A 25,273-nucleotide genomic window follows, 5' to 3' on the forward strand; every position below is an offset into this window, starting at 1 on the left:
GCAAAAAAACATTCAAAAACAAGCAATGACCAAATATGTAAAGGGGTAGTTAATACATAGATGGGATCATGGGAGTGACAAAAGCATGTTGGAAGAGTTCCCCTATTGGGGAGCCCAAAATTGACTTGTCAAACAAAAAATTCAAAGAAATTGAAGGGAAAATGTGTGCAAAATGTACATATTTGGAATTTCTAGTGCTACCCAAAAATCAAATTAATGAAAATTGAAGACCAAAATGTTGAGTTCTAACATGGTCTAATCATGGAGGATGCCATGCTTGATAGGATTCATGTACATGTATCATTTCATTTTATAGGGTCAATAAAAGGCAAACCATGGCACATCCTTCTCCCCTTGCCCAATAGAATAATGAAATGCCATCATTACGCTTGTAGTATCTCCTCCTTTTTATGGGGTTGTAAAATTTTGTTGGTAAATTACAAAAATTACTCCTATATTTTAGTTTACTATACCTAGATATTAAAAAAAAAATATATTTTATTAATTTTTTTATAAAAAAAATATAAAATATATAGTTTATTTGTTTTTGTAAGTTTTTATAATACAAACACTATTTTTTTAAATTATAAATTTTGAATTTAATTTTAAACTTTTGAAAATAAAGAGGGACAAAAATTTATTCTTTATGCAATTGAATTTCAAAATTTGGTAGTTTAAATAATTATTTCATATTGTTTAAATAATAAGACAAAGGGCATTTAGGATTTGAATTGAGGAAAGATGGATGGTATTTCTTAGGGAATAAGAAATGAGGAAAGGTTACATCAACAATTAAAAGAAACATTAATTAATAATTTTTTTAAAATTTTAAAAAAGAGAAAAAGAAAAGGGACAGGCACAACGGCCTTGTCATTAACTTCCATTGCAGACCAAGAGAGGCTCTCACGTTTGCTCCTCCGTTGATCTCGAGACTCCACGTGGCGACTCCACACTGGTGGATCCCACGCTGACGTGGATAGAGAGAGCTGGGACAGAGAAACAAAAGAAAAAGAGCAGATATAGAGCCCGCGCTCAGAGGCCGTCCGAAAAAAAACCAGAGAGGCGAAGAGAGAAGAGAGAAGAGAGAGAAAGAGAATTTCTAGAGAGAGAAAGTGAAGGTCTTTCAAGAGAGAGAAAGGAGAGATAGAGAGGGAAAGAGAGGAAGGAGCTTCTTCTCTGCTTCGTTCTTCGCCTTCCTTTCACAACCGAAGTCGCGTATTCGTTAGCTGCCCTGTTTTTTAGGGCAAAAGATTTATTATTGTTATTATTTTATTTTAATAAAAAAGAAAAACTAGGGAAGAAAGCCAGCTTGGAGAGCAGCGGGCGGAGATCAGGAAGTGGGGGAAATTGTGGCCGGATCTTGGTTGCTGCTCTCAATCTTTGATTGGTTTTTGCTCATCTGGTTTCGTGAATTTTGGGATTTTATTTTTTTGCGGTGGGCTGGAGGAATCGGAGGGAGGGGGGAAGATTGGGGGATAGGGGAATTGAGCTTCCAGATCCTTCTAGATCGCGGCGGGGTTGTTCCAGGAGGCTGCGATCTGCGGTGCGTCGGATGAGAAACTTCACATGTTTCAGGGATCCAGGAAAACAATGAAATGGGTATCATTGCTTAAGGACATCAAAGAGAAGGTCGGTTTATCGCAAACTCCAGCGGCGTCGCCAGTTTCAGGGTCATCCTCATCTCCTTTTTCCAGCAATGAAAATGTCCAGTCGGCACGTCAGGACTTCTCGGGGTCTCCTTCAAGGTTCAATCTTGATTCCTGATTTTTCGTTTGTTTGTTTCTGAAAATGTTGATTTTGATGAAATCGTGGACTGTTACCGTGGGCTGACCACTGGCTGTTGAGCATTAAAAGGTGTCTTTTTATTTATTTATTTTTGTACGTTTTGAATCTACGCAAATGTTGCTTATTGGTTGTTGATCACTGATTTACTAGAGAACTGGACTTTTTGTGCCGTGTGAAGTGATAAATTGTAAAATTAACATTGGTATGCTTCTTGATTTGATATTTTTGTTGATAGAGATCTTCTGGGTTCTAGTAGAACTGCAGAAGTGCTTTCATGTTTCAACTCTCGATGGGGACCGTGGCCTGCTAGGTGCCCATGTGGTCAATATTGAGTGCTGGTGTTGTATGGGATTGAAAGGGTGGCTTCATTTTATTGTCTGTCTTCAATTGAGTCCTCTAAAAGCTCATGTGCTCATTGATAGGTGATAACTACATTATACTATTTACTCCTCATTCAAGATGCTTCTCTTGGGAGCTGCATTGTATAGGATAATAATGCATCTCAGAGTTCCCTTTTTCTGGATGGTGGCACAAATGATGGATGGGGATTAAATGTTAAATGTTTGTCAATGTGGTTTGATATTAAGTGGTAGCCATTGATTAGCTTGGTACTCATTCATTAGAATGGAATTTGCTAATGTGGAGGAAACATATAAGGGTAGAGTTATATGGTGACTTTTAGAAAAGAAAAGAGTATTAGGTGCATATTATGATGTGATCAATGGCATGCATGTGGAGTTGTGGAGATGGAACCATGGAACTAATGTGAAAGTAGTTGGAGGAGAGTGAACCGTAAAATTTTTAGGTTTCATGTCCAGTCCGATTTTGAAAACATTGGGTGGAACTAATGTGAAAGTAGTTGGAGGAAAGCAATATAAATTTTTAAGAAATCTAAATATTCATAATAAAACGGAGCTGTAGTTTGTTTAAAAGTAGCTAGAGGACATTATGCTTATGTGAAGGTTTGGCCTTGACCTTAAGCTTTTGCATTGGTTATGGATGATCTTGTTGGACATGCTAGTTATTTTGGTCTTGTTAGGCATATAGTTATAGTCTCAGTAGGTGGACAAGACCACTGGTAAATTCTAAGTTAAAGCTAAGGAGATACACCTTAGAGTCTATAACTCTTGGAATAACCTAGAATGAGGTAAAACACGTGGAACATAGGTTTAGAGACCTAGATTAAAAATGAGATTGCTGAGGATGTTATTCATAAAACTGGATCAAGATGGATGGAATCGGAAATGCTTTGGATTACTATGTGATCATTGAATACCTATCAAATTGGAAGAAAATTTTACAAGATGGCTGTAGGACTAATGCTTTATGTAGGATCTTTAGATTTTTGGCATTAGATAAATTCCTTGAGTTATAAAATAAGATGAAAGGATTACAGACACTTGAAATGAGGAACAGAAATCTTTGACAATCTTGGCAAGTTTCTTTGGCAATCATACTTTAAGGGTTTTTAATTACTCCCATGTAAGAAGAAGCATAAAAAGAAGTTAAAAATGTCTATTAAAATTCTAGTCATAACTTTTTCCTAGGAGGATAACTTGTGTACTTCCTTATCTCTTCTTACAGAAATATTAATAAGGGAAAGACATATTTTTTTGTAACAAAAAAGACAAAAGAAAAAAAAAAGAAAGAAATAAAAACTTGACAAATGGTAAACTATCTCCTAAAAATTAATGTAAGGCTTAAGTTAACACAAACTACGGTAGGTCCTAAAAATATTTTACATTATCGTTGATGTCCCTAATTAATGTTTAGGCTTTGGAACCAGCCTTCCTCTTCTATTGTAAATCTTTAAATATTTCCAGCAGTATTCCCTATTATTTATGGTCTAGGATGCTGTTGGAGAGAAATATAGAACTTGAAATGGATGCATTCTTGAAAAGGAAGATGGTTTAATTGTCTGCAAGGAAGATGGTGACTTCTGAGTGAAGAAGGGTGATTTAGTTCAACTTGAAAATGTTATAAAGACAAGAAGAAGACAAAAAGGACATGTGTTGGGGCTGTGAGGAAAGATTTGATTGTCTGTCACCAGATAATGCTAAATGATGAAAAGGATGTGTGGGTTTGTCCAATTAGTTGGGATATAAGGTTCTGTCAAGTAAATTATTATGTGATTGATGCAGTATATATGTGTATGTGGTCATTGGTATGGCTGCTGTATAATCAGAGTTCTTGTGATTGCTACAGTTTGCTCCAGGAATACTGTAATTGACATTTCTTGGTGCTATAGGAAGATAAGAGTTTTGTATTACTTTGTTAAACTTTTAGTTAGGGGGTTAATTGTATGTCAAGTATTTTGCCATCATGTATTTCAGAAGCACCTCAAGAATTCCTTTTAGGCAGGAAATACTATTCAACAAAGATTCCAATATGATTCTCCTTAAGGCTTTGGAAGGACATTATTTCATTTTTAAAATATTGGCTCCACTCTGACACTTAATTGGATTTTTGCCATTGAGATGTATCTGTTAGCGGCTGAATGAATGGTCTGAATAGGGATAAAACAGCTTATATTTTTGGACTTCTGCCTGGAATTAGGTTGCTGGTTTCTTATCATCTCAAGAATCAAAGTGTTGGCACCTGTCAACTTATTTGTCGTTGTTCTTGTCTCTACCCCTCTCCCTTGCTTCTTTATTTGTTAGTCAAAATCTGGCCATTAGATCTCTATTTTGTGCAATCGTTTCTTTTTTGAGCAATTAAGAAGCATCATGTTAATGGGTGTAACCGGAATGAGGATGTTAAGATGGGTAAGCGACAATAGGGAAAAAAATATATAAACATAGAAATGATTGTGATGTAGGATCGTTAAATTTTTAGCACTATAGAAGTTTATTGGGTTGTAGAATGAGATTCAAAAGGTCAAGAAAGACTGAACACCTAGGTTCCTTGACAATTGCACCTAGGTTTGCTAAGCCATCTCCTTTATGAGAAGACAACCACCTTTTAAAGAAGCTTGGAAGTTACTAAAAACTCTCGCTAAGTTCTAGTAATAAATTTTAAAAGCCTATATAGGTTTATATAGATTCATAGAGCTTTCTTTTCTAATAAGAAGACTGTTTCTTAGTAGGTAACTAGGTATATTACCTCATTTCCCAATCAAGTCGGATGATAAATATGTACCGCTTCACTTCTGCTGATGCCATGTGGAGTCTTTTTTTTCCTCTTCACATTTCTTAATGTTTGGCTAATTCTCTTTGTTCTGTGCTTGATTTTGCATTTGGAAAACAAGGCTGCTAGGCCCATTAAACTTTTAGCTCTTACATGTTGGCATTTTGTTATTTGTTGTTATGGATTTAAATCATAAGCCATGTTTTCTTTGGTTGTTTGAGCTGTTTCTGGGAGTTTTGTTGCATGATTTCATTTTAACTTATACATTAGAGTTTATAACCTTTTTATATTCTGGTGCCCTTTGTAAACATGACCGGGGCTTCCTTTTTGCATATATTTTCTTTAGATTGATTTTTTTTAATTTTTAATTTTATTTAGTCAGACATTGCATCAACACTTGTATGGCTTAATTAATCAATTGATTATTATTATTATTATTTTTTTGGTGAAAGCAGAGACAAACATGAACTGGAATTGGACTTCAAAAGATTTTGGGAAGAGTTCCGTTCTTCCAGTTCCGAAAAGGTTTGTGCTCACCCATCAATTTTTTTACTTTGTTTTGGTTCTCCATTAGTGCATACCATTTTACATTTTTATAGTCTAGGGAAAACTTTCAGTATCTATATAATAAGCATGGTTTTTAATGGTTCTTTTCCATGCAGGAGAAAGAAGCGGCCTTGAATTTGACTGTAGATGTTTTCTGTAGATTAGTGAAGCAACATGCTAATGTAGCCCAGTTAGTCACCATGTATGAACACTACTCTTCTTAATTTATTGCCTCAACTTTACAATATAGTTGTGATGATATTGCCTTGCTATTGGTTAGTACTGCCTTTATTTATAAATTTATTTTTTTCATAATAAAAGTAAAATTACCGAACATCTATAAAAAAATAAAACTAAGATTATTAAACGACTTATTATGAATGGTAGAGCAGTTTTTGGTGCTGGTTAATAGGTTTTTAGGACTTTTGATTATGTTTTGCTATTAATTTTCTTAATTTTCAGCTTACTACTTTCGTAAATATTTGTGTATTCCCTGGAAAATTTGATAGTTTGACATCACTGATTCTGTAGTTCTTTTGCTTCATAAGTGGTACATAAAGAGTTCATGGACATTAACTTCTTTTGAAGGATGCTGATCAGGAAACACATGCATAATTTCTGTTTAGGGGTTTTCTGTAGTTTTTACCTTTTGATTTCATCTTGAAGATTTATTTACCAATAAATTTAGATTTCCATGATCTGCACATCCTCCCCCAATTTGATAAGTTCTCTGTGTTCTATACTTCCTTTTATGGATTAAGCCTTCACCTCATATAATTCACCCCAAAAGTCACTAATTCTTGTATAACAGTTTCTATGTTTCAAGAAAATCAGCAACTTAAAAAAAAAGTAATTATATTTATTATGGGCAAATAACTAACTTCTAAACTGTTGATGGTTCAGGTTAGTTGAAACACATATATTCTCTTTTGTTGTGGGAAGAGCATTTGTAACAGATATTGAGAAGTTGAAAATTGGTAGCAAAACAAGATCATTGAATGTTGTGAAAGTGCTAAATTTTTTTTCTGAAGTTACAAAGGTATGTATTTAGATGTTTTTTGAAGGCTATTCTTTTCGTTGGAGAATGCGTCACTTGACTTAGCAATCGTGCATGCACTTCTCTGCAGGATGGCATCAGCCCTGGTTCGAATTTGTTAAATGCAGTGGAAGTTCTTGTATCTGGGGTATATATCTGTAAGCTTCATCAGTGTGAAAAAATATTTGTAGTTTCGCTTTATTTCACACTTTCTATATTGTGATACATACATACATACATACATACATACATACACGTGTGTGTGTGTGTATGCTCAAAGTAAGTTTCATCCATATAGTTGTGGAAGGCATTTTTTTTGCTTGTTATTCTGGGATGACTTGATATCAATAATATGGAAAATACCCTCATAGATGCATACATGATGAAGCTTTACTACATTACATCAGGTCTCTCCATTTTTGGTAACTTTATATGTTTTCTGTGTGCAGCCTATTGATAAGCAATCTCTCCTTGATTCTGGAATTTTTTGCTGTCTCATTCATATTCTAAATGCTCTCCTGGATCCCAGTGATGCTAATCAAAGGCAAAAGACTCCTGATAAGGAAGAACTATCTCTAGCCAACAAAGATTATGATGGTGACGTAGCACAAGTTCGCCAACTAGGGGTAGTCTTCTCTGTGGTGCTTTCCATTCTGATTGCTTTTATGTGCTTGAATTTTTTTAGCTTCTTATGACAATTCTTAGAACAAAACATTTGGCCTCATAACATGATACATAGCATTTTAGAGACTCCCTTCATAACATGACACATAGCATTTTTAAGACGTCCTTCATACTTGTAAATTTGTAATCTCTCTGCAAACATTTTCTCACCCCTCTGGATTATGCTGGCAGTAACTTTTTGTGGTCTTTTCATGTTGCTACTACTGATGGATTTGTTTCAGACCTTCTATGATCTTAAATCTAACTGAACTGAGCATGTCTGATAGTATTTGTAAGTTTGCTGCACACTTTTTAAGGTAAATGATATCTTGTTGCTTGTTCATCAATTAGTTTTCCTATGTTAGGGGTAATAACTTTGTTTCAGGTGTCTTTAAATTCACCGCGTTTCACATTTTCTATTCACTAGAAATCTAGGCTTTGGTCTATTCTAATTGTCTGGACATGAGGCATAGCACTTGTTTATCCTTGGTATGAAGGTGTATATCCATGGGAGCACTTGTTCCTTGTAGGAAACTAATTACCTGTAGAAAATGAAGCACGCTTTTCGCAATTGGGATTAAATAAATAACTATGCAAAGTCCCCTAGTATCCAAAACAGTTGAGATTTAAAACTCTGTTCTGTGCAGACATTTGATTTTTGATTATCTATATTTTTTTTGATAGGTAAATAAGCAGAATATATTAAGGCGCTTGCAAAAAGGCGCAATAAAGTACACATGGAGTATACTTGATTTTTGATTATCTATTAAGTTTTCATTTATTTTCCTTGTTTAACTTGGTTTTTTACACATTGACACTCCAAAACAATTGATTAATTTAACAAAACAAATGCATCTATATAGTAGATTAATTGGATAAGACATACAGAATGGTATCTTTTGACATTGTGATTGATTTGATTCCAGTCTTTTAAAGATTCCAGATTTGTACTACTCAATATAATAGGACTATTGAGTGGTTGGGGATGCAACTGGCTAGAACAACAATATTAGTTTATCTTATAAATTCCTTTATTTCATGCAGATTGAGGGAAGTGTTGTGCATATTATGAAAGCATTGGCAAGCCATCCTTCAGCTGCTCAGAGTTTGATTGAGGATGATTCCCTTCAATTACTTTTTCAGATGGTAGCCAATGGGTCTTTAACTGTTTTCTCTCAATATAAGGATGGTCTTATCCCATTGCATACTATTCAACTTCATAGACATGCGATGCAGGTAAAGCATATTCTCAGAAGTGTTTAGTTATACATATGAGGGCACATTCTTTCTCTTTTATACAATCCTTATTTACCTATCAGAAAAAATAAAAAATAAAAAATGAGGGCATATGGCTGTAAAATGGTCAGAGTAGTTAGGCTGGATTCATGTTCAATTCAATGTTGGGCTTGCTTGAGATTTTTCATTAAGAGAAGAGTTTAGCCAAAACAAATACCAGAAGTGATCGATATTTTGATCCAATCCAGAGCAGTCATCTATCTTTATAACCACCAGTGCTTCTTGGGACGTAAAACATTTTGGCTTGTGAAGCATATAAGCATTGAGAAACAGTTAAGAAATATATTAAGAGGGAATTTATACCCTAGTGGTTGCTGGCATGAATGTACGCCTGAATTCTCCATTTCTCTTTCACAGTAGTTTCTCAATTACTTCTGAGCTTGGCCATCCATTTCATGGGCTGTTGCTAAGCTTGTCACAGGGTTTGAGCTAAGCTGGTTGTAGGCAAGCTTCTTGCAAGGTTCAAGCTAAGTTGATGATATATTTAGACAAAGGAATGAGCTGTACTTGATCAAAGTCTTGGTTGTTAGTAGTGTAACCTCATCGAACTAAGCTCAAGCAGCCCAGTACTTGGTTTGACTCAGACTCTTTTACAGCAGTAGTGGTGTTGAAGCTACATAATTAGTTGAGTTCACATAAAAAAATTTCAAATTGGTTTTATTTGCTGATGGTGGTTTATGGATTGGCTATTTTTCCAGATACTTGGTCTTCTTTTGGTTAATGACAATGGAAGCACAGCCAAGTATATACACAAACATCATCTGGTATGCCTCTAAGTTGTAACTTTACTGATTTGTTAGATTTGAGAACAATGTTGTTGCCCTGGGTTACTCATTTCTTGAAGGTTACCATTCTCTTTTCGTTTTTTTTTTTAATTTTATTTTTATTTATTTATTTTGTTTTATTTTTGTTCTTTGGGTAGGGGGTTTTGGTTTTACCAGCGTTGTTTCTTCCATTTTTAGGGGAATAAAAAAGCCATGACATGTAGGAAACCGATTCCTAGGGAATTTGGCATCACTTACAAAGGTTTACTTCAACAATGTAAAGAAGAATAAGCATGCTATTTGTTAGAAATCCTTTAGATTGGAGCTTAAATTAAATTGTTCTGATTGCATAAGTGAGGGCCAACAACCATTGCTGTAGTTTTAATTGGAGTCTTTATATATATATATTTTATTAGAATTGATTTTAGTAGTTTATTTTTTTGGTCACATTTTTATTTGTTTTAGTTTCTAATTTCACTAGGAAAATAAATCATATTCTTATTACGAAAAAGGTCTTAGTCTTATTAGGATTTTGGAAAAGGAGTTCCATGAATCTATATAAAGCTTTAGTCTTTCAATTTTAATAAATAGAATTTATTGAGAATTTAATAGCCACCTTGGTGTGATTGTCAAGGATACAATTTTTTTTCTTTACGTTTTACCTAAGTGTGTTTTCTAAAGATCTATTCATCTCACTATGTTTTTGTGCTTATTTTTCTAAAGATCCGGCTTCACTGGCTTTGTGGGCTTAATTCCCAATTTGTGAGATGACTATATTATAGGTTTTAAAAGGCTTCTGGGGCTAATGTTTAGTCTTTAACTCTTAAGGCAAGGTGCAAGAGGAACGCCTTGAAATGTTTAAGATGTACACCTCCATGCTAGCCCTTTTAGAAAATCAAGATTCTGAATTTTTTATTGTTAATTTTATATTTTGTCTTAAGTAGGATTTATTTTATTATTATTGTTGTTTATTTGTTTACTTTTATCTGAGCTTTTAATATTCATCTTAAATTTATTTAAGATTAAGGATTGCCTTGAAGGTATTTTGAGAATATATTCAGAAACTGAATTACATGTTACACGGGACATTTGCTCAAAACTTGTGTTCTCTTTTTGTTTTCATCTGCTATGTGATTATGAGGGTCTCATATTAAGTTTCTTTGGGACTTTTTGACCTCAGTAGTCCTAAAAATTTTTATGCTGCTCACTGTGCTACTTATAGTTGATTGAAAAAAAATGAATATTGTTTTTTAAAATTTTAGTTTTCAGAAATTGGCTCTTTCTTTGCAGCATGTTTTACTGCATTCACATCCATGCTTGAACTCATCACTTGGATAAGTTTTCTTCTTGGAATTGGACTATAATGTTATCTTTATGCTAAAGGGTTACATTTTGAGAATCCAGTCATTTTTTCATGTGCTATGGATCTATTCGTATTTTGAACCTTTCCTATATAAAACTTAAAATATTGATTTTTTATTTTTTATGATTTGTAAGTGTTATATCATGATATGCATTGTGGCTTAAATGTTAATAGTTCTTAGGAAAGTTAGTAATTCAACATGGTATTAAAGCTCCAGTTAACTGGAGGTCTTGAGTTGGGTCCTCCCCATCTATTTGTTTCTGTAGTTATCTATGATTGTAAAATTTCTGATTTGTTTGTTTGTCCATCTCTCTTTGTGTTGGTCTAGGACTCTCACATGGTGGATATTAGAGCATGATATACCTTTTGAGCCCAAATTCTAACATTGTAAGCTTTTAGGAAAGTTGGTAACTCAACATGGTACTAGATCTCTATTATCCTGAGACGGTGATCACAAAATTTGTGGTATGATTCAGTGAGAGTGCATGGTCTATTTATCTATCTAATTATCCAGTATCACAAAATCTGTGATTTATTGTCTGTCTCTCCACATACGGTTATGGGGACCTGCACGTTAGGGTGTTAAGGTACAATATTTTGTTTTTGATAGGTAAATTTTTGTCCCCATTGGGACTTGAACCTAGAACCTCCCACAAACCCTCCCCATCCTTTACCACTTGAGCCAGGCCTCAAGAGCGTGTTAAAGTATAATATATTATTGACTCAAATTCTAAAAACTTAAGATTTTTGGAAAGTTGGTAACTCGACAATTATCATGTGCTTCCTTGAAGTTTTTTGCTTTCATATATTTAAATTTTTTTTCCCAGACCTTAAATACATGTAACTGTTTGTTATTTCTTCATTTACTTTCTGTTTCTGCGTTTTATCTTTTGATATGGCTCAAAATATGCTTTGATATATTACTGTTATGTGCAGATAAAAGTTCTTTTAATGGCTGTCAAGGGCTTCAATCCTGACTCTGGGGATTCTGCCTACACGGTGGGCATTGTTGACTTGTTACTTGAATGTGTGGAATTGTCATATAGACCTGGTAAATAGCTTATCAGTTTTCCTTTCTGCATTTTATACAAACAATTAATTAGTAAAAACTCTTGGTTCTATTTTAACTCTTCAAATAGACCATGAATTCCATGGTCCTGGATGCTAAAATTTGGCTTTCTAAATTCTCACTGTTTTGGGACTGTTTACTGTTTGTGTTAATGCTGATATTGGATAATTTACTTGTAGAAGCTGGTGGTATCAAGCTGAGGGAGGATATACATAATGCCCATGGTTATCAGTTCCTTGTTCAATTTGCACTACTTCTTTCTACCATGCCAAACTATCAGGGCATTCAGTCTACCCATTCCAATTCTTCTTCTGAGCAAAATTCTGTTTCAGCTGGTTCTCATACATTTAATGATACTAGAACACAAAATTTCACTGAGAAAAGAGGGGACAACTCGCCTCAAAATCTTTCGCCAACGTTGTCCAGGTTGCTTGATGTTCTTGTTAATCTAGCTCAAACAGGGCCTGCTGAATCTGCAGGATCAGCTGGATCCAGAGGTTTCAAATCTTCTCATACCAAGGCGATTGGCCATGGCAGAAGTCGTACATCATCTTCTGATCGAATTGGTGATGAAATTTGGGAGAAGGACAATTATAAAGTTAAGGACCTTGAAGCAGTTCAGATGTTGCAGGACGTTTTTCTCAAAGCGAACAGCAGGGAACTGCAGGCAGAAGTATTAAATAGGATGTTTAAGATTTTCTCAGGTCATCTTGAAAACTACAAATTGTGCCAGCAGCTAAGGACTGTGCCACTCCTTATCTTAAATATGGATGGTTTTCCTCCATCTTTGCAAGAGATCATCTTGAAAATTCTTGAATATGCTGTGACTGTTGTGAACTGCATTCCTGAGCAAGAATTGCTTTCACTTTGCTGCTTGTTGCAGCAGCCAATCACGTCTGAATTAAAGCACACCATTCTTTCATTTTTTGTAAAACTCTTATCCTTTGATCAACAGTACAAGAAAGTGCTGCGAGAAGTTGGTGTGCTGGAAGTTCTGTTGGATGATCTGAAGCAGCACAAGTTTCTTTTGGGTGCAGATCAACACAATGGTAATCCTGATCAGCTGGAGAGAAAATCTAGCTCCGGTGGCTTCAAGAAACACTTTGACAGTAAGGATGCTATCATATCTTCACCAAAGCTAATTGAATCTGGTTCTGAGAAGTTTCCTCTTTTTGAAATTGAGAGCACAGTTGCTGTTGCATGGGATTGTTTAGTTTCATTATTGAAGAAAACTGAAACAAATCAAGCATCATTCCGATCAACAAGTGGTGTGACCACTGTTCTCCCTTTTTTGGTTTCTGATATTCACCGTTCAGGGGTCCTCCGGGTGTTCTCATGTTTGATCATCGAAGATGTTACTCAGGTTTGTGAGTTTTACTTATTTTCTGTCCTGCTGTTTATTGAATTTTGATTGGTCTTTCTTTCAAGGGTTTTTCCAGATTGCTTTTCTGATCCATCTGTTTCTAGAATTGGTGGCTTCAATTTTAGCACTTGAAAAATATATACTTGCATGCGTTGCATGCAAGAGCATACTTAGAACTTCTGTTACTAAATTGTTTGAACTGAGTAGTATCACTGAAGATCTTTGAATTTTTTTTGCCAGGCTCATCCTGAAGAATTAGGTGCACTAGTTGAAGTTCTTAAAAGTGGAATGGTTACAAGTGTTTCAGGATCTCAGTACAGGCTTCAAAATGATGCAAAATGTGATATTTTGGGATCCCTGTGGCGCATTCTGGGAGTTAACAGTTCAGCACAGCGGGTCTTTGGTGAAGCTACTGGGTTTTCTCTTCTACTGACCACACTCCATAGTTTCCAGAATAATGAAGGGCACACAGATCAATCTTCTTTAGTCATTTACGTTAAGGTGTTCACATACCTGTTACGTGTTGTGACGGCTGGAGTGTTTGATAATGCTGCTAATAGGACAAAGTTGCATACTATTATATTATCCCAAACTTTTTATGATCTTCTATGTGAGTCTGGTTTGCTCTCTGTAGAGTGGGAAAAGCAAGTCATACAGTTGTTGTTGGAACTTGCTCTCGAAATAGTGCTTCCACCACCCTTGACATCAGAACTCACCACACCATCTGATATGAGTGAAACTGGATCATCTACTTTTGTTTTAGCGGCTCCATCAGGTTCTTTTAACCCCGACAAGGAAAGGGTGTATAATGCTGGTGCTGTTAGAGTGCTCATCCGATCGTTGCTGCTTTTTACTCCAAAAGTGCAGTTAGAAGTACTGAATATCATTGACAAGCTTGCACGTGCTGGGCCCTATAATCAGGAAAACCTCACTTCTGTTGGTGCGAATTAGATCATTTTGTTCTGCCGTTTTGTTTCCTGAAATAATGATTTGTTATTGTATTAATTTCTGTTTACATGTATTTAGGTTGTGTGGAACTTCTGCTGGAGATAATTCACCCTTTTCTTTTGGGCTCATCACCATTGCTTTCTTATGCTCTGAAGATTGTGGAAGTTCTTGGAGCGTATAGGTAAGAACCTTGGTCATATCTGGAAATTACTGCATCTACTCATTCATTCTTTTTCACAATGTTACTTGACCTCTGTTATAGTTGGAGATGAAGTTTATATTCCTCATGACAGGTTGTCAACATCTGAACTTCGAGTGCTTATTAGATATATTCTTCAGATGAGGCTCAAGAGTTCTGGTCATATTCTTGTTAGTATGATGGAAAGGCTAATTCTCATGGAAGATTTGGCTTTTGAAAGTGTTCCTCTGGCACCATTTGTAGAGATGGACATGAGCAGGATCGGTCATGCCTCTGTTCAAGTATCTCTGGGGGCAAGATCTTGGCCTCCAGCTGCTGGTTATTCATTTGTTTGTTGGTTCCAGTATCGTAACTTCTTGACATCACTTTCCAAGGAAACAGATTCTTCTAAGGCTGGGCCTTCTAAAAGGCAGAGCACATCTGGCAAGCAGCAACATGGGGGCCATGTTCTCCGTATTTTTTCTGTTGGTCCAGTGGAAAATGGGAATGCATTCTATGCAGAACTTTATCTTCAAGAAGATGGTGTTCTAACCCTGGCAACCAGCAACTCCAGCTCCTTATCTTTTTCAGGGTTAGAACTGGAGGAGGATAGATGGCATCACCTTGCCGTTGTTCATAGCAAACCTAATGCTCTGGCTGGACTTTTTCAAGCTAGCGTTGCACATGTATATCTCAATGGAAAGCTGAGACACACAGGAAAACTTGGATATTCACCATCTCCAGTTGGAAAATCTTTGCAGGTGACCATTGGGACGCCAGTTACTTGTGCAAGAGTTAGTGGCTCGTCGTGGAAACTTCGATGCTGCTATCTTTTTGAGGAGGTGCTCACATCAGGTTGTATTTGTTTCATGTATATTCTTGGAAGAGGCTATAGAGGGCTCTTCCAAGACACTGATCTTTTGAGATTTGTTCCAAATCAGTCTTGTGGTGGAGGTAGCATGGCCATCTTAGATTCCTTAGATGCTGAATCACCTTTGGCTTCCAATGTGCAAAGGCTTGACAGTGCCAGCAAGCTAGGAAATTCTAAGGCAGATGGCAGTGGGATTGTTTGGGATTTAGAGAGACTAGGAAATCTCTCATTGCAACTCTCTGGGAAAAAGCTTATATTTGCATTTGATGGAACATGTACAGAAGCACTTCGAGCATCTGGGGCCTTGTCCATGCTCAATCTAGTTGATCCAATGTCTGCTGCTGCTTCTCCCATTGGAGGTCTGTAACTAATCTACTCATCTGTATACACCTGTAATTTGAACTTTCTTATGCAAAAGCAGAGGAGTCATATTTATTGAATACCTTTTGTTGCCAGGTATACCACGCTTTGGACGTCTTCATGGGGATGTTTATGTTTGCGGTCAATGTGTTATTGGTGATAGCATCCGCCCCGTTGGTGGGATGGCTGTTGTCCTTGCTCTTGTTGAAGCTTCTGAAACTAGGGATATGCTGCACATGGCCCTGACTTTACTTGCTTGTGCACTTCATCAGAATCCTCAGAATGTTAAAGACATGCAAACCTGCAGAGGATACCATCTGCTATCTCCTTCTTCATAGAAGAATGTCACTGTTTGACATGCAATCTCTTGAGATCTTTTTCCAGATTGCTGCATGTGAGGCTTCATTTTCTGAACCAAAGAAGTTGGAAAATACTCATAATATTTCCTTGCCTGCTGCAACTATTCCAGAAGCCAGCATTGAGGATCTTAATTTCTCAAAGTTCCGGGATGAATTTTCTTCAGTTGGATTTCATGGAGATATGGATGATTTTTCTGCACACAAAGATTCATTTAGTCATATTTCGGAGCTTGAAAATACTGATATACCAGTTGAAACATCAAATTGTATTGTGTTGGCAAATGCAGATATGGTTGAGCATGTCTTGTTGGACTGGACCTTGTGGGTTAAGGCATCAATTTCAGTTCAAATTGCTCTATTGGGCTTTCTTGAGCATTTAGTGTCAATGCATTGGTATAGGAATCATAATCTTACGGTTCTGCGCCGAATTAACCTTGTTCAACATTTGCTAGTTACTCTGCAGAGGGGTGATGTTGAAGTTCCTGTGTTAGAAAAATTGGTGGTGTTGCTTGGGGTAATTTTGGAAGATGGATTTCTGGCTTCTGAACTGGAACATGTGGTCAGGTTTGTGATTATGACATTTGATCCACCAGAACCGACACCACGGCGTCAAATTATTCGAGAGACGATGGGGAAGCACATTATTGTGAGAAACATGCTGCTGGAGATGCTCATTGATCTACAAGTTACAATACATTCAGAAGAGTTGCTTGAGCAGTGGCATAAGATTGTTTCATCCAAATTGATAACATATTTTCTCGATGAAGCTGTTCATCCCACAAGTATGAGATGGGTGATGACTCTTCTTGGTGTGTGTCTTGCATCTTCTCCTACATTTGCACTTAAATTCCGCACTAGTGGAGGTTATCAAGGTTTGGCACGAGTACTTCCTAGTTTCTATGATTCCCCAGATGTATACTATATTCTGTTCTGTCTGATGTTTGGAAAGCCTGTTTATCCAAGATTACCGGAAGTTCGCATGCTAGATTTTCATGCTCTTATGCCAAGTGATGGAAGTTATGGTGAGTTGAAATTTGTAGAATTGTTGGAATCTGTGATAGCAATGGCGAAATCTACATATGATAGGTTGAGTATGCAATCAATGCTTGCCCACCAAACTGGAAATCTTTCCCAGGTCAGTGCTGGTCTTGTGGCAGAACTTGTGGAAGGAAATTCAGACATGGCTGGGGAGCTTCAGGGTGAAGCATTGATGCATAAGACATATGCAGCACGCCTGATGGGTGGCGAGGCCTCAGCTCCTGCTGCTGCAACTTCAGTGCTGAGATTCATGGTTGATCTAGCCAAAATGTGCCCTCCCTTTTCTGCTATTTGCAGACGAGCTGAATTTCTTGAAAGTTGTGTTGATCTTTATTTTTCTTGTGTCAGGTCTGTCTTGAGATCCTTTCTGGCTTGTATGTTTCTATTGCAGTGCTTTGCTCTGATTATTGTTGTACCATGGATTGGGATTTGAAACCGTTTTCCTAAATTTGATGTGTTGTTTTATCTTGTTTAATAATTGACTAGACCCATTGTTCTGTGCTTTCAGGGCTGCTCATGCGGTGAAGATGGCTAAAGAACTTTCTTTGAGGACAGAGGAGAGAAATTCAAACGATTGTGATGATACCTGTAGTTCCCAGAATACATTCTCTAGCTTGCCTAATGAGCAGGAACAGTCTGCCAAAACCTCCATAAGTGTTGGGAGCTTCCCACAAGGACAGGTAAGTACAAGTTCTGAAGATATGTCTATGCCTCTAAATTATATAGCTGGTGAAACATCAGAAGTAAGGATTACTGCATCCCAGCAGGAATCAAGCAAGTCAATGCAAGAGTATGTTCAAGCTGTTCGGAGGTTGGATGGTGAAACTGTTGACCAGGTGTCTGCCACTTCTTGCTCTAATGAATTTAGTTTCAGTAATAACAAAGGGACTCCGGATCCCATTCACCTGACAGATTCACAGAGTTCTGCATCTTTACTCATACCTGATTCTCCCATTTTATCTGAGAAATCTGGTTCTAGAATTCCACTCACGCCCTTTTCATCCTCAGCTATTGCATTGTCAAATTTCTTGGAAGTGCCAGCGTAAATGAATCAAAAGCTCACTTAGTTGGGACTCCTTCCATGGAATCTTCTGCCTCTATGAGTGAATCTGATCCATCTTTAGACTTGAAATCCAGTTCTCAGGGGTCGTCTGCCACAAACACATTTTTTGCAGTTAGCCCAAAGCTTCTACTTGAAATGGATGATTCTGGCTATGGTGGTGGTCCTTGTTCTGCTGCTGCTACTGCAGTTTTAGATTTTATGGCAGAAGTGCTTTCTGACTTTGTTACTGAGCAGATGAAAGCAGCGCAGGTTATGGAGACCATTCTGGAAACTGCTCCTTTATATGTTGATGCTGAATCTATTTTAGTTTTTCAGGGTCTGTGCCTTAGTAGGCTGATGAACTTCCTTGAAAGGCGCCTCTTGCGTGATGACGAGGAAGATGAGAAAAAGTTAGATAAGAGCCGCTGGTCGTCCAACTTAGATGCATTGTGCACAATGATTGTAGATCGTGTATATATGGGTGCTTTTCCTCAGCCTGCCACTGTACTGAAAACTCTGGAGTTCTTGTTGTCTATGCTACAGCTTGCAAATAAAGATGGACGAATTGAAGGAGCAGCTCCTGGAAAAGGTCTTTTATCCATCGCCAGAGGGAGCAGGCAGCTTGATGCTTATATACAGTCAATAATTAAGAACACAAACCGTATGATATTGTATTGTTTCCTGCCATCATTCTTGATTAGCATCGGAGAGGATGATTTTCTTTCACGCTTAGGTTTGCAAATTGAACCTAAGAAAAAGTCATCCCCAAACTCTTCAGAGGAAGATACAGGAATTGATATCTGTACAGTTCTACAGTTATTAGTTGCTCACAGACGAATAATATTCTGTCCCAGCAATCTTGATACTGAATTAAGTCGCAGTTTAAATTGCTGTCTCTGCATAAATTTAATTCCTCTTCTCTGTGACCAAAGACGAAATGCTGTGAATATGGCTGTTGATGTTGTCAAGTATCTGTTGGTGCATCGCAGGGCTGCACTAGAAGACTTGCTAGTCTCTAAACTGAACCAAGGTCAGCTTTTGGATGTACTACATGGTGGCTTTGACAAACTATTGACAGGAAGCTTATCTGCTTTCTTTGAGTGGCTTCAGACTAGTGAACAGATTGTTAATAAAGTATTGGAGCAGTGTGCTGCTATTATGTGGGTGCAGCATATTGCTGGATCAGCAAAGTTTCATGGAGTGAGAATGAAAGGTTTGGAGGAGCGTCGTAAGCGGGAATTGGGGCGCAGATCACGGGATATTGCGAAATTAGACTTGAGACACTGGGAGCAGGTCAATGAGCGGCGGTGTGCACTTGAATTGGTTCGTGAAGCAATGTCTACTGAGCTGCGAGTTGTTCGTCAAGATAAGTATGGATGGGTTCTCCATGCTGAAAGTGAGTGGCAAACCTATCTCCAACAACTTGTACATGAGCGAGGAATATTTCCAATGCGCAAAACCAGTCTGACTGAAGATCCTGAATGGCAGCTTTGTCCCATTGAAGGTCCATATAGGATGCGCAAGAAGCTTGAAAGATGCAAATTAAAAATTGATACCATCCAAAATGTTCTAGATGGACAGTTTGAATCAGTGGAAATAGAGCTGTCCAGAGAGAAAAATGAGAATGGTTTTGAAGCATCTGATACTGATTCTGAGTCATATTTCCCTCTTTTAGACGGTGGTGTCAAACAGATTGATGACAAATATTATGATGAATCATTTTTTAAAGAATCAGATGATATTAAAGATGTTGCTTCTGCAAGGAGTGGATGGAATGATGACCGAGCTAGTAGTATAAATGAAGCAAGTCTTCACTCTGCTCTTGAATTTGGTGTCAAGTCTAGTGCTATCTCTGTCCCAATGTCAGAGAGCATTCAGGGAAGATCTGACACAGGATCTCCAAGGCAGTCTTCTTCTGTGAAAATTGAGGAGGGGAAAGGTACTGAGGATAAATTGGATAAGGAACTGCTTGATAATGGTGAATACTTAATCAGACCTTATCTAGAACCTCTTGAAAAGATAAGATTCAGATATAATTGTGAACGAGTAGTTGGCCTTGACAAACATGATGGTATTTTTCTGATAGGGGAACTCTGTTTGTATGTCATTGAGAATTTTTACATTGATGACACTGGGTGCATCTGTGAAAAGGAATGTGAAGATGAACTCTCTGTTATTGATCAAGCTTTGGGAGTAAAGAAGGATGTTAATGGTGGTATGGATTTCCAACCCAAGTCCACTCCATCTCGGGGTGTGACAAAGGCATGGGTTGGTGGAAGGGCATGGGCCTACAATGGTGGTGCATGGGGAAAGGAGAAAGTGTGTTCTAGTGGTAATCTACCTCATGCTTGGAATATGTGGAAACTTAGTAGTGTTCATGAAATCTTGAAGCGTGATTACCAGTTGCGTCCAGTTGCTATTGAGATATTTAGTATGGATGGATGCAATGATCTCCTAGTTTTCCACAAAAAGGAGAGAGAAGAAGTGTTCAAGAACTTGGTTGCCATGAATCTTCCGAGGAACAGCATGTATGTTATTTATTTCCTGGCTTCATTTCTATTAATCTTTCATTTTACCTTTGGTATAGCCTTTAGATTTTGCCTATTTCCTATGCACCTCCTTTGAATAATTTGATGAAATCTGTTATATTAAGAAACAGCTATAAATATGGCTCTGTGACATGCTTTTACACATAATTTTGCCAATAATGTTTCTCTCTGTTGTTTGAATTTGATGCTGGATTTGATTTTACAAAATGTATGTGCTGTTTCAAATCTGAGCAGTGTTATGTGCTATAAACAATTGAATTTACATTGAAATATGGGATCTTAAGGTATTGATTTCACTATATTTATGCAATTATGTGACATTTGATGCTGTATATGACCTGAAATAGTGATGTTGCATGTTAGACCCAGGTTGTGTGGCCAGTGACTTTTAATTTGAAGCCAGCAAGACTCTCCCCACTTAAATCTTGATTGGCTTCCCCTTTTCTTGTACTTATATTTTTTGGATATTTCTAGTGAAGTTTGTTCATCTTTATATATTATTTAACATCTGTAATTCATTTAATATTTGCTTGAATGTTGCTCTCAAAAGGATATAATCATGAATTTTGAATAACCTTTTATGTAATTATATATGGGCAGCTGGTTCCAAGCTTCAGGATAACAAGAGTAGTTGTCATAAATAAATAGCTGATACAAGACATATACACACCTTATGAACATGGATCTTGAGGCTGTGGCCGACCTGTCTTAGGATTAAGATTTTATTTAGTTTATGCATGCAATATGTTACATTTCGTGGCAGTCTATCCTTCTGAACTAGTATATAAAATATTTTGCTTAGTCTCTACTCTTCAAAGTTGGTTCAGATCTTTGTATGATGAATTGCAGCAATATTCCTGTTGAAAGTTCTATGAAGCCTCTATCTATCCTCTTATTTTGCTGTTCTTTCCCAAATAAGTCTTACTGGCCCAGTTAACAACAAAACATTTTCAGTGTGTTCAAAAAGAAGAAAAAAAAAGAAAAAAGAAAACAAAAGAAAAATTACTATTTTATATGGGTTGAGGTTTAAGTGCCTTTCCCAAATCATATCAAGCTTTTACAATATAAAATAATATTCAAGCCTGTAGGGAAAACAAATTTAAAAAGACAAGCTCTTTGAACTTGATATGCTTATATATTTGAATCATGCGCCTTTAGAAGTTATTTTATGTGGATTATAGGAACTTATTTTTAGTTCATGAATTATAACATCATATCTTGGGAAAGGCATGGTGGGACCTTATCTACCTGCCCAAATGCATTGTCCCATACTCCTATTTTAGTTTGCTACCAATATTTGGATTGGCAACAAGAGAAGATAATAAGTATGCTTTTGGGAGGCGATTTTCATTCTTGGTGCTTGGAATTGAATCCAGAGCCTTGTCTTTTGTCACTTGCACCAGGAAAACTTATATGGCGATGTATCTGGACTGGCAAAGATGTGAATAAGAAAAATTTATCTTAAGCTACTTAAATTTAGATGTGTTGTGCAAATTTAGTATATATCATGAATCTTTTCATGTGGTTCCAGAATTGTCACCGAGGGGTTAATTCCTTTTGATGTTATTCTTCTTTTCACTATTATAGTTTATATGTTGCACACAAGCATATATGAATTATCTCTTAACTTTTGATTCTTATCATGCTGGATCACATGTAGATTGTGAAAAATAGGATTGTTAACTTCATAAAGTTCATCCATGCAAACAGGCTGGACACAACCATTTCAGGTTCAATGAAACAGGAAAGCAATGAGGGCAGCCGTCTTTTTAAGATTATGGCTAAATCCTTTTCCAAGAGGTGGCAAAATGGAGAAATTAGCAATTTTCAGTACCTTATGCATCTCAACACCCTTGCAGGACGTGGATACAGTGATCTCACACAGTATCCAGTGTTTCCATGGGTTCTTGCAGACTATGAGAGTGAAAATCTGGATCTGTCAGATCCCAAGACTTTCCGTAAACTTGAAAAACCAATGGGTTGTCAAACATTAGAGGGGGAAGAGGAATTTAAGAAAAGGTTGGTCCTCTTATCCATATTACTGTATCTTCTTCAATTATTTTGGCTAAAGAAGAAAATAATTTTCTAGATCATGCATATCCTAATGATTTTATCTACTGTGGACGTTTTTTTGATTATGTATCACTTTCAGTTCGATAAAGGACTTCACTATTAATTTATTTATGTATTATTATATTTTTCATTTCCTTTTGTTTGTCTCAGATATGAGAGCTGGGATGATCCAGAGGTCCCCAAGTTTCATTATGGTTCTCATTATTCTAGTGCTGGAATTGTCCTATTCTATCTGCTGCGCCTGCCACCATTCAGTGCAGAGAACCAAAAGTTACAAGGTGGTCAGTTTGACCATGCTGATCGTCTTTTCAATAGTGTAAGAGATACATGGTTAAGTGCAGCTGGGAAGGGCAACACATCAGATGTGAAGGAACTAATTCCAGAATTCTTCTACATGCCAGAGTTCCTGGAAAATCGTTTCAATCTTGACCTGGGAGAAAAACAATCAGGAGAAAAGGTTTGTCCATGTTCAAATATCATTTTTTTTTTTCCATATATTCTAACTTTTAAGACTACTATCTATATTTTGTTTGAAACTTGCTGCTTTCCTGCATTTTTATTTTTCCAAAATTTAAATGCTAATAATTTTTTATCATATGATACCTTCTTACCAGGTTGGTGATGTTGTGTTACCTCCCTGGGCCAAAGGCAGTGCCAGAGAGTTTATCAGGAAGCATAGAGAAGCACTAGAATCCGATTTTGTTTCAGAAAATCTGCATCATTGGATAGATCTCATCTTTGGATACAAACAGAGAGGGAAGGTGGGTATTTCCGGTGTTTACATTCACTTTGCAATCATATATGTCTTTTAATAAGTTTAGGTGCATTCTGACCCGTACTCTAAACTTCTGTAATTTAGTTTCTATGTTTCTAACTAGGCATCCTTTGAACTTCTCAAGAGGACATTTCATGTCCCCAACTAATTGATCGATAAAGTCCCAACTAATCCTTTCTTTACCAACTCAATGGTTGCATAAATTGAAATTCCTGATCAGCCTTATATGCTAAACCTCATCTGCAGTCCTCTGTAGCCCCCATCACTTTGTCTTCTATTAGTTTCTCTTGGTGGTTTTGGTTATAATTTACAATCTCTGTTCATCACTGGCAGGCTGCTGAAGAAGCTGTGAATGTTTTCTACCATTACACCTATGAGGGAAGTGTAGACATAGATTCGGTTACAGATCCTTCATTGAAAGCATCCATTCTAGCACAAATTAATCACTTTGGACAGACTCCTAAGCAATTATTCCTCAAACCCCATGTGAAAAGGCGATCTGATAGAAAGTTTCCTCCGCATCCACTCAAGCACAACATGCATCTTGTACCTCATGAAATACGTAAGTGCTCATCTTCCATAACTCAAATTGTTACTTTCCACGACAAGGTTCTTGTGGCTGGAACAAATAGCCTGCTTAAACCCATAACATATACCAAATATGTTTCATGGGGTTTCCCAGACCGTAGCTTGAGATTTATGAGTTATGATCAAGACAGGCTTCTGTCAACACATGAAAATCTTCATGGTGGCAACCAGATACAGTGTGCCAGTGCTAGCCATGATGGTCAGATTTTGGTTACGGGGGCTGATGATGGTTTAGTTTCCGTTTGGAGAATCAATAAGGATGGGCCCCGCAACCTTCGGCGCTTACAATTGGAGAAAGCACTTTGTGCCCACACAGCAAAAATTACATGCCTACACGTCAGCCAGCCTTACATGCTGATTGTAAGTGCATCAGATGACTGTACTGTCATTTTATGGGATCTCAGCTCCTTGGTTTTTGTCAGGCAGCTTCCTCAGTTCCCAGCACCAATTTCTGCCATATACGTAAATGACTTGACTGGGGAGATTGTCACAGCAGCTGGAGTTCTCCTTGCCGTTTGGAGCATTAATGGTGACAGCCTTGCAGTGATCAATACGTCCCAACTTCCATCCGATTCCATTCTATCAGTTACAAGTTGTACATTTTCTGATTGGCTAGACACCAACTGGTACGTAACAGGTCACCAGAGTGGGGCTGTTAAGGTATGGAACATGGTTCACTGCTCTGATGAGGGGAGTTCACGAAGCAAGTCTACCAATAGTGGAGCAGCAGGTTTAGCCCTTGGTTTGAAGGCACTGGAATACAGGTTGGTTCTTCAGAAAGTACTCAAGTTTCATAAGCACCCAGTTACAGCTCTTCACCTCACTACTGACCTGAAGCAGTTGCTGAGTGGGGATTCTGGTGGGCATTTGATATCATGGACATTACCGGATGAGAGCTTGAGAGCTTCATTTAATCATGGGTGACGGTGGAACTTAACAGGAAGCGATAATTCCAGCTCCTGCCTAGTTGGGGCAGCTGTTGATTCCGTTCACCAACCCTATTTTGTGGGTTTTGTGTTTCCATTCTCCTCAAGGAAAGAGTTCATTGTATGCGGAAAAGGGAAAGCAAGACAGCAGGGCTGGCCTGGGAATTGGAAGAGGTAAAAGACGGAATGATACGAGGAAAAAGAAACCTCTCGTAGATGTTGATAAAAATGACAACAAAGTTGAGGCTTACCCTGATACTGAAGCACATAAAGAGGGTGAAGCTTCTGATTTTTGAAAAATCAATTGGATAGGCTGTGTACAAGGATGGGGGATTTTGGTTTTGCATCACTACATTTGTCTACTTGTTTTTTTTTTTTCTCATTTATCTTCATTTTGATGTAAATAGATGAGGTCATTAACAGTGTGTAATGAAAATTGTATAGCAAAAAGGCTTTTTTTCCAGGAGTGGAATGTTCAGTGAGAAGAATATTGAACAAGCGAACGATTAAATTATTTTGGTATTCCTTTTGGCTTAAATTCTTTTTGCATCAGTT

At 37.2% G+C, this 25,273-nt stretch overlaps 1 protein-coding gene across 1 annotated transcript; it reads left to right on the top strand.

Annotated features, from left to right (window-relative positions):
* The first annotated feature begins 1,480 nt into the window (after window positions 1-1,480).
* LOC117917572 (protein SPIRRIG) lies at window positions 1,481-25,184 on the top strand. Its single transcript, XM_034833888.1, is given in 22 exon segments — window positions 1,481-1,745; window positions 5,367-5,436; window positions 5,574-5,659; window positions 6,361-6,496; window positions 6,585-6,641; window positions 6,943-7,119; window positions 8,201-8,392; window positions 9,151-9,216; window positions 11,516-11,630; window positions 11,828-13,011; window positions 13,252-13,951; window positions 14,038-14,140; window positions 14,253-15,367; window positions 15,465-15,690; window positions 15,692-17,113; window positions 17,274-17,445; window positions 17,533-17,796; window positions 17,799-20,335; window positions 22,067-22,375; window positions 22,580-22,886; window positions 23,044-23,190; window positions 23,538-25,184. Coding segments are annotated over 22 exon segments (10,743 nt in total). The 5' UTR covers window positions 1,481-1,566; the 3' UTR covers window positions 24,717-25,184.
* The last annotated feature ends 89 nt before the right edge of the window (window positions 25,185-25,273 follow it).

The sequence above is a fragment of the Vitis riparia genome, chromosome 7 (assembly GCF_004353265.1).
Source record: "Vitis riparia cultivar Riparia Gloire de Montpellier isolate 1030 chromosome 7, EGFV_Vit.rip_1.0, whole genome shotgun sequence".
NCBI lineage: Eukaryota > Viridiplantae > Streptophyta > Magnoliopsida > Vitales > Vitaceae > Vitis > Vitis riparia.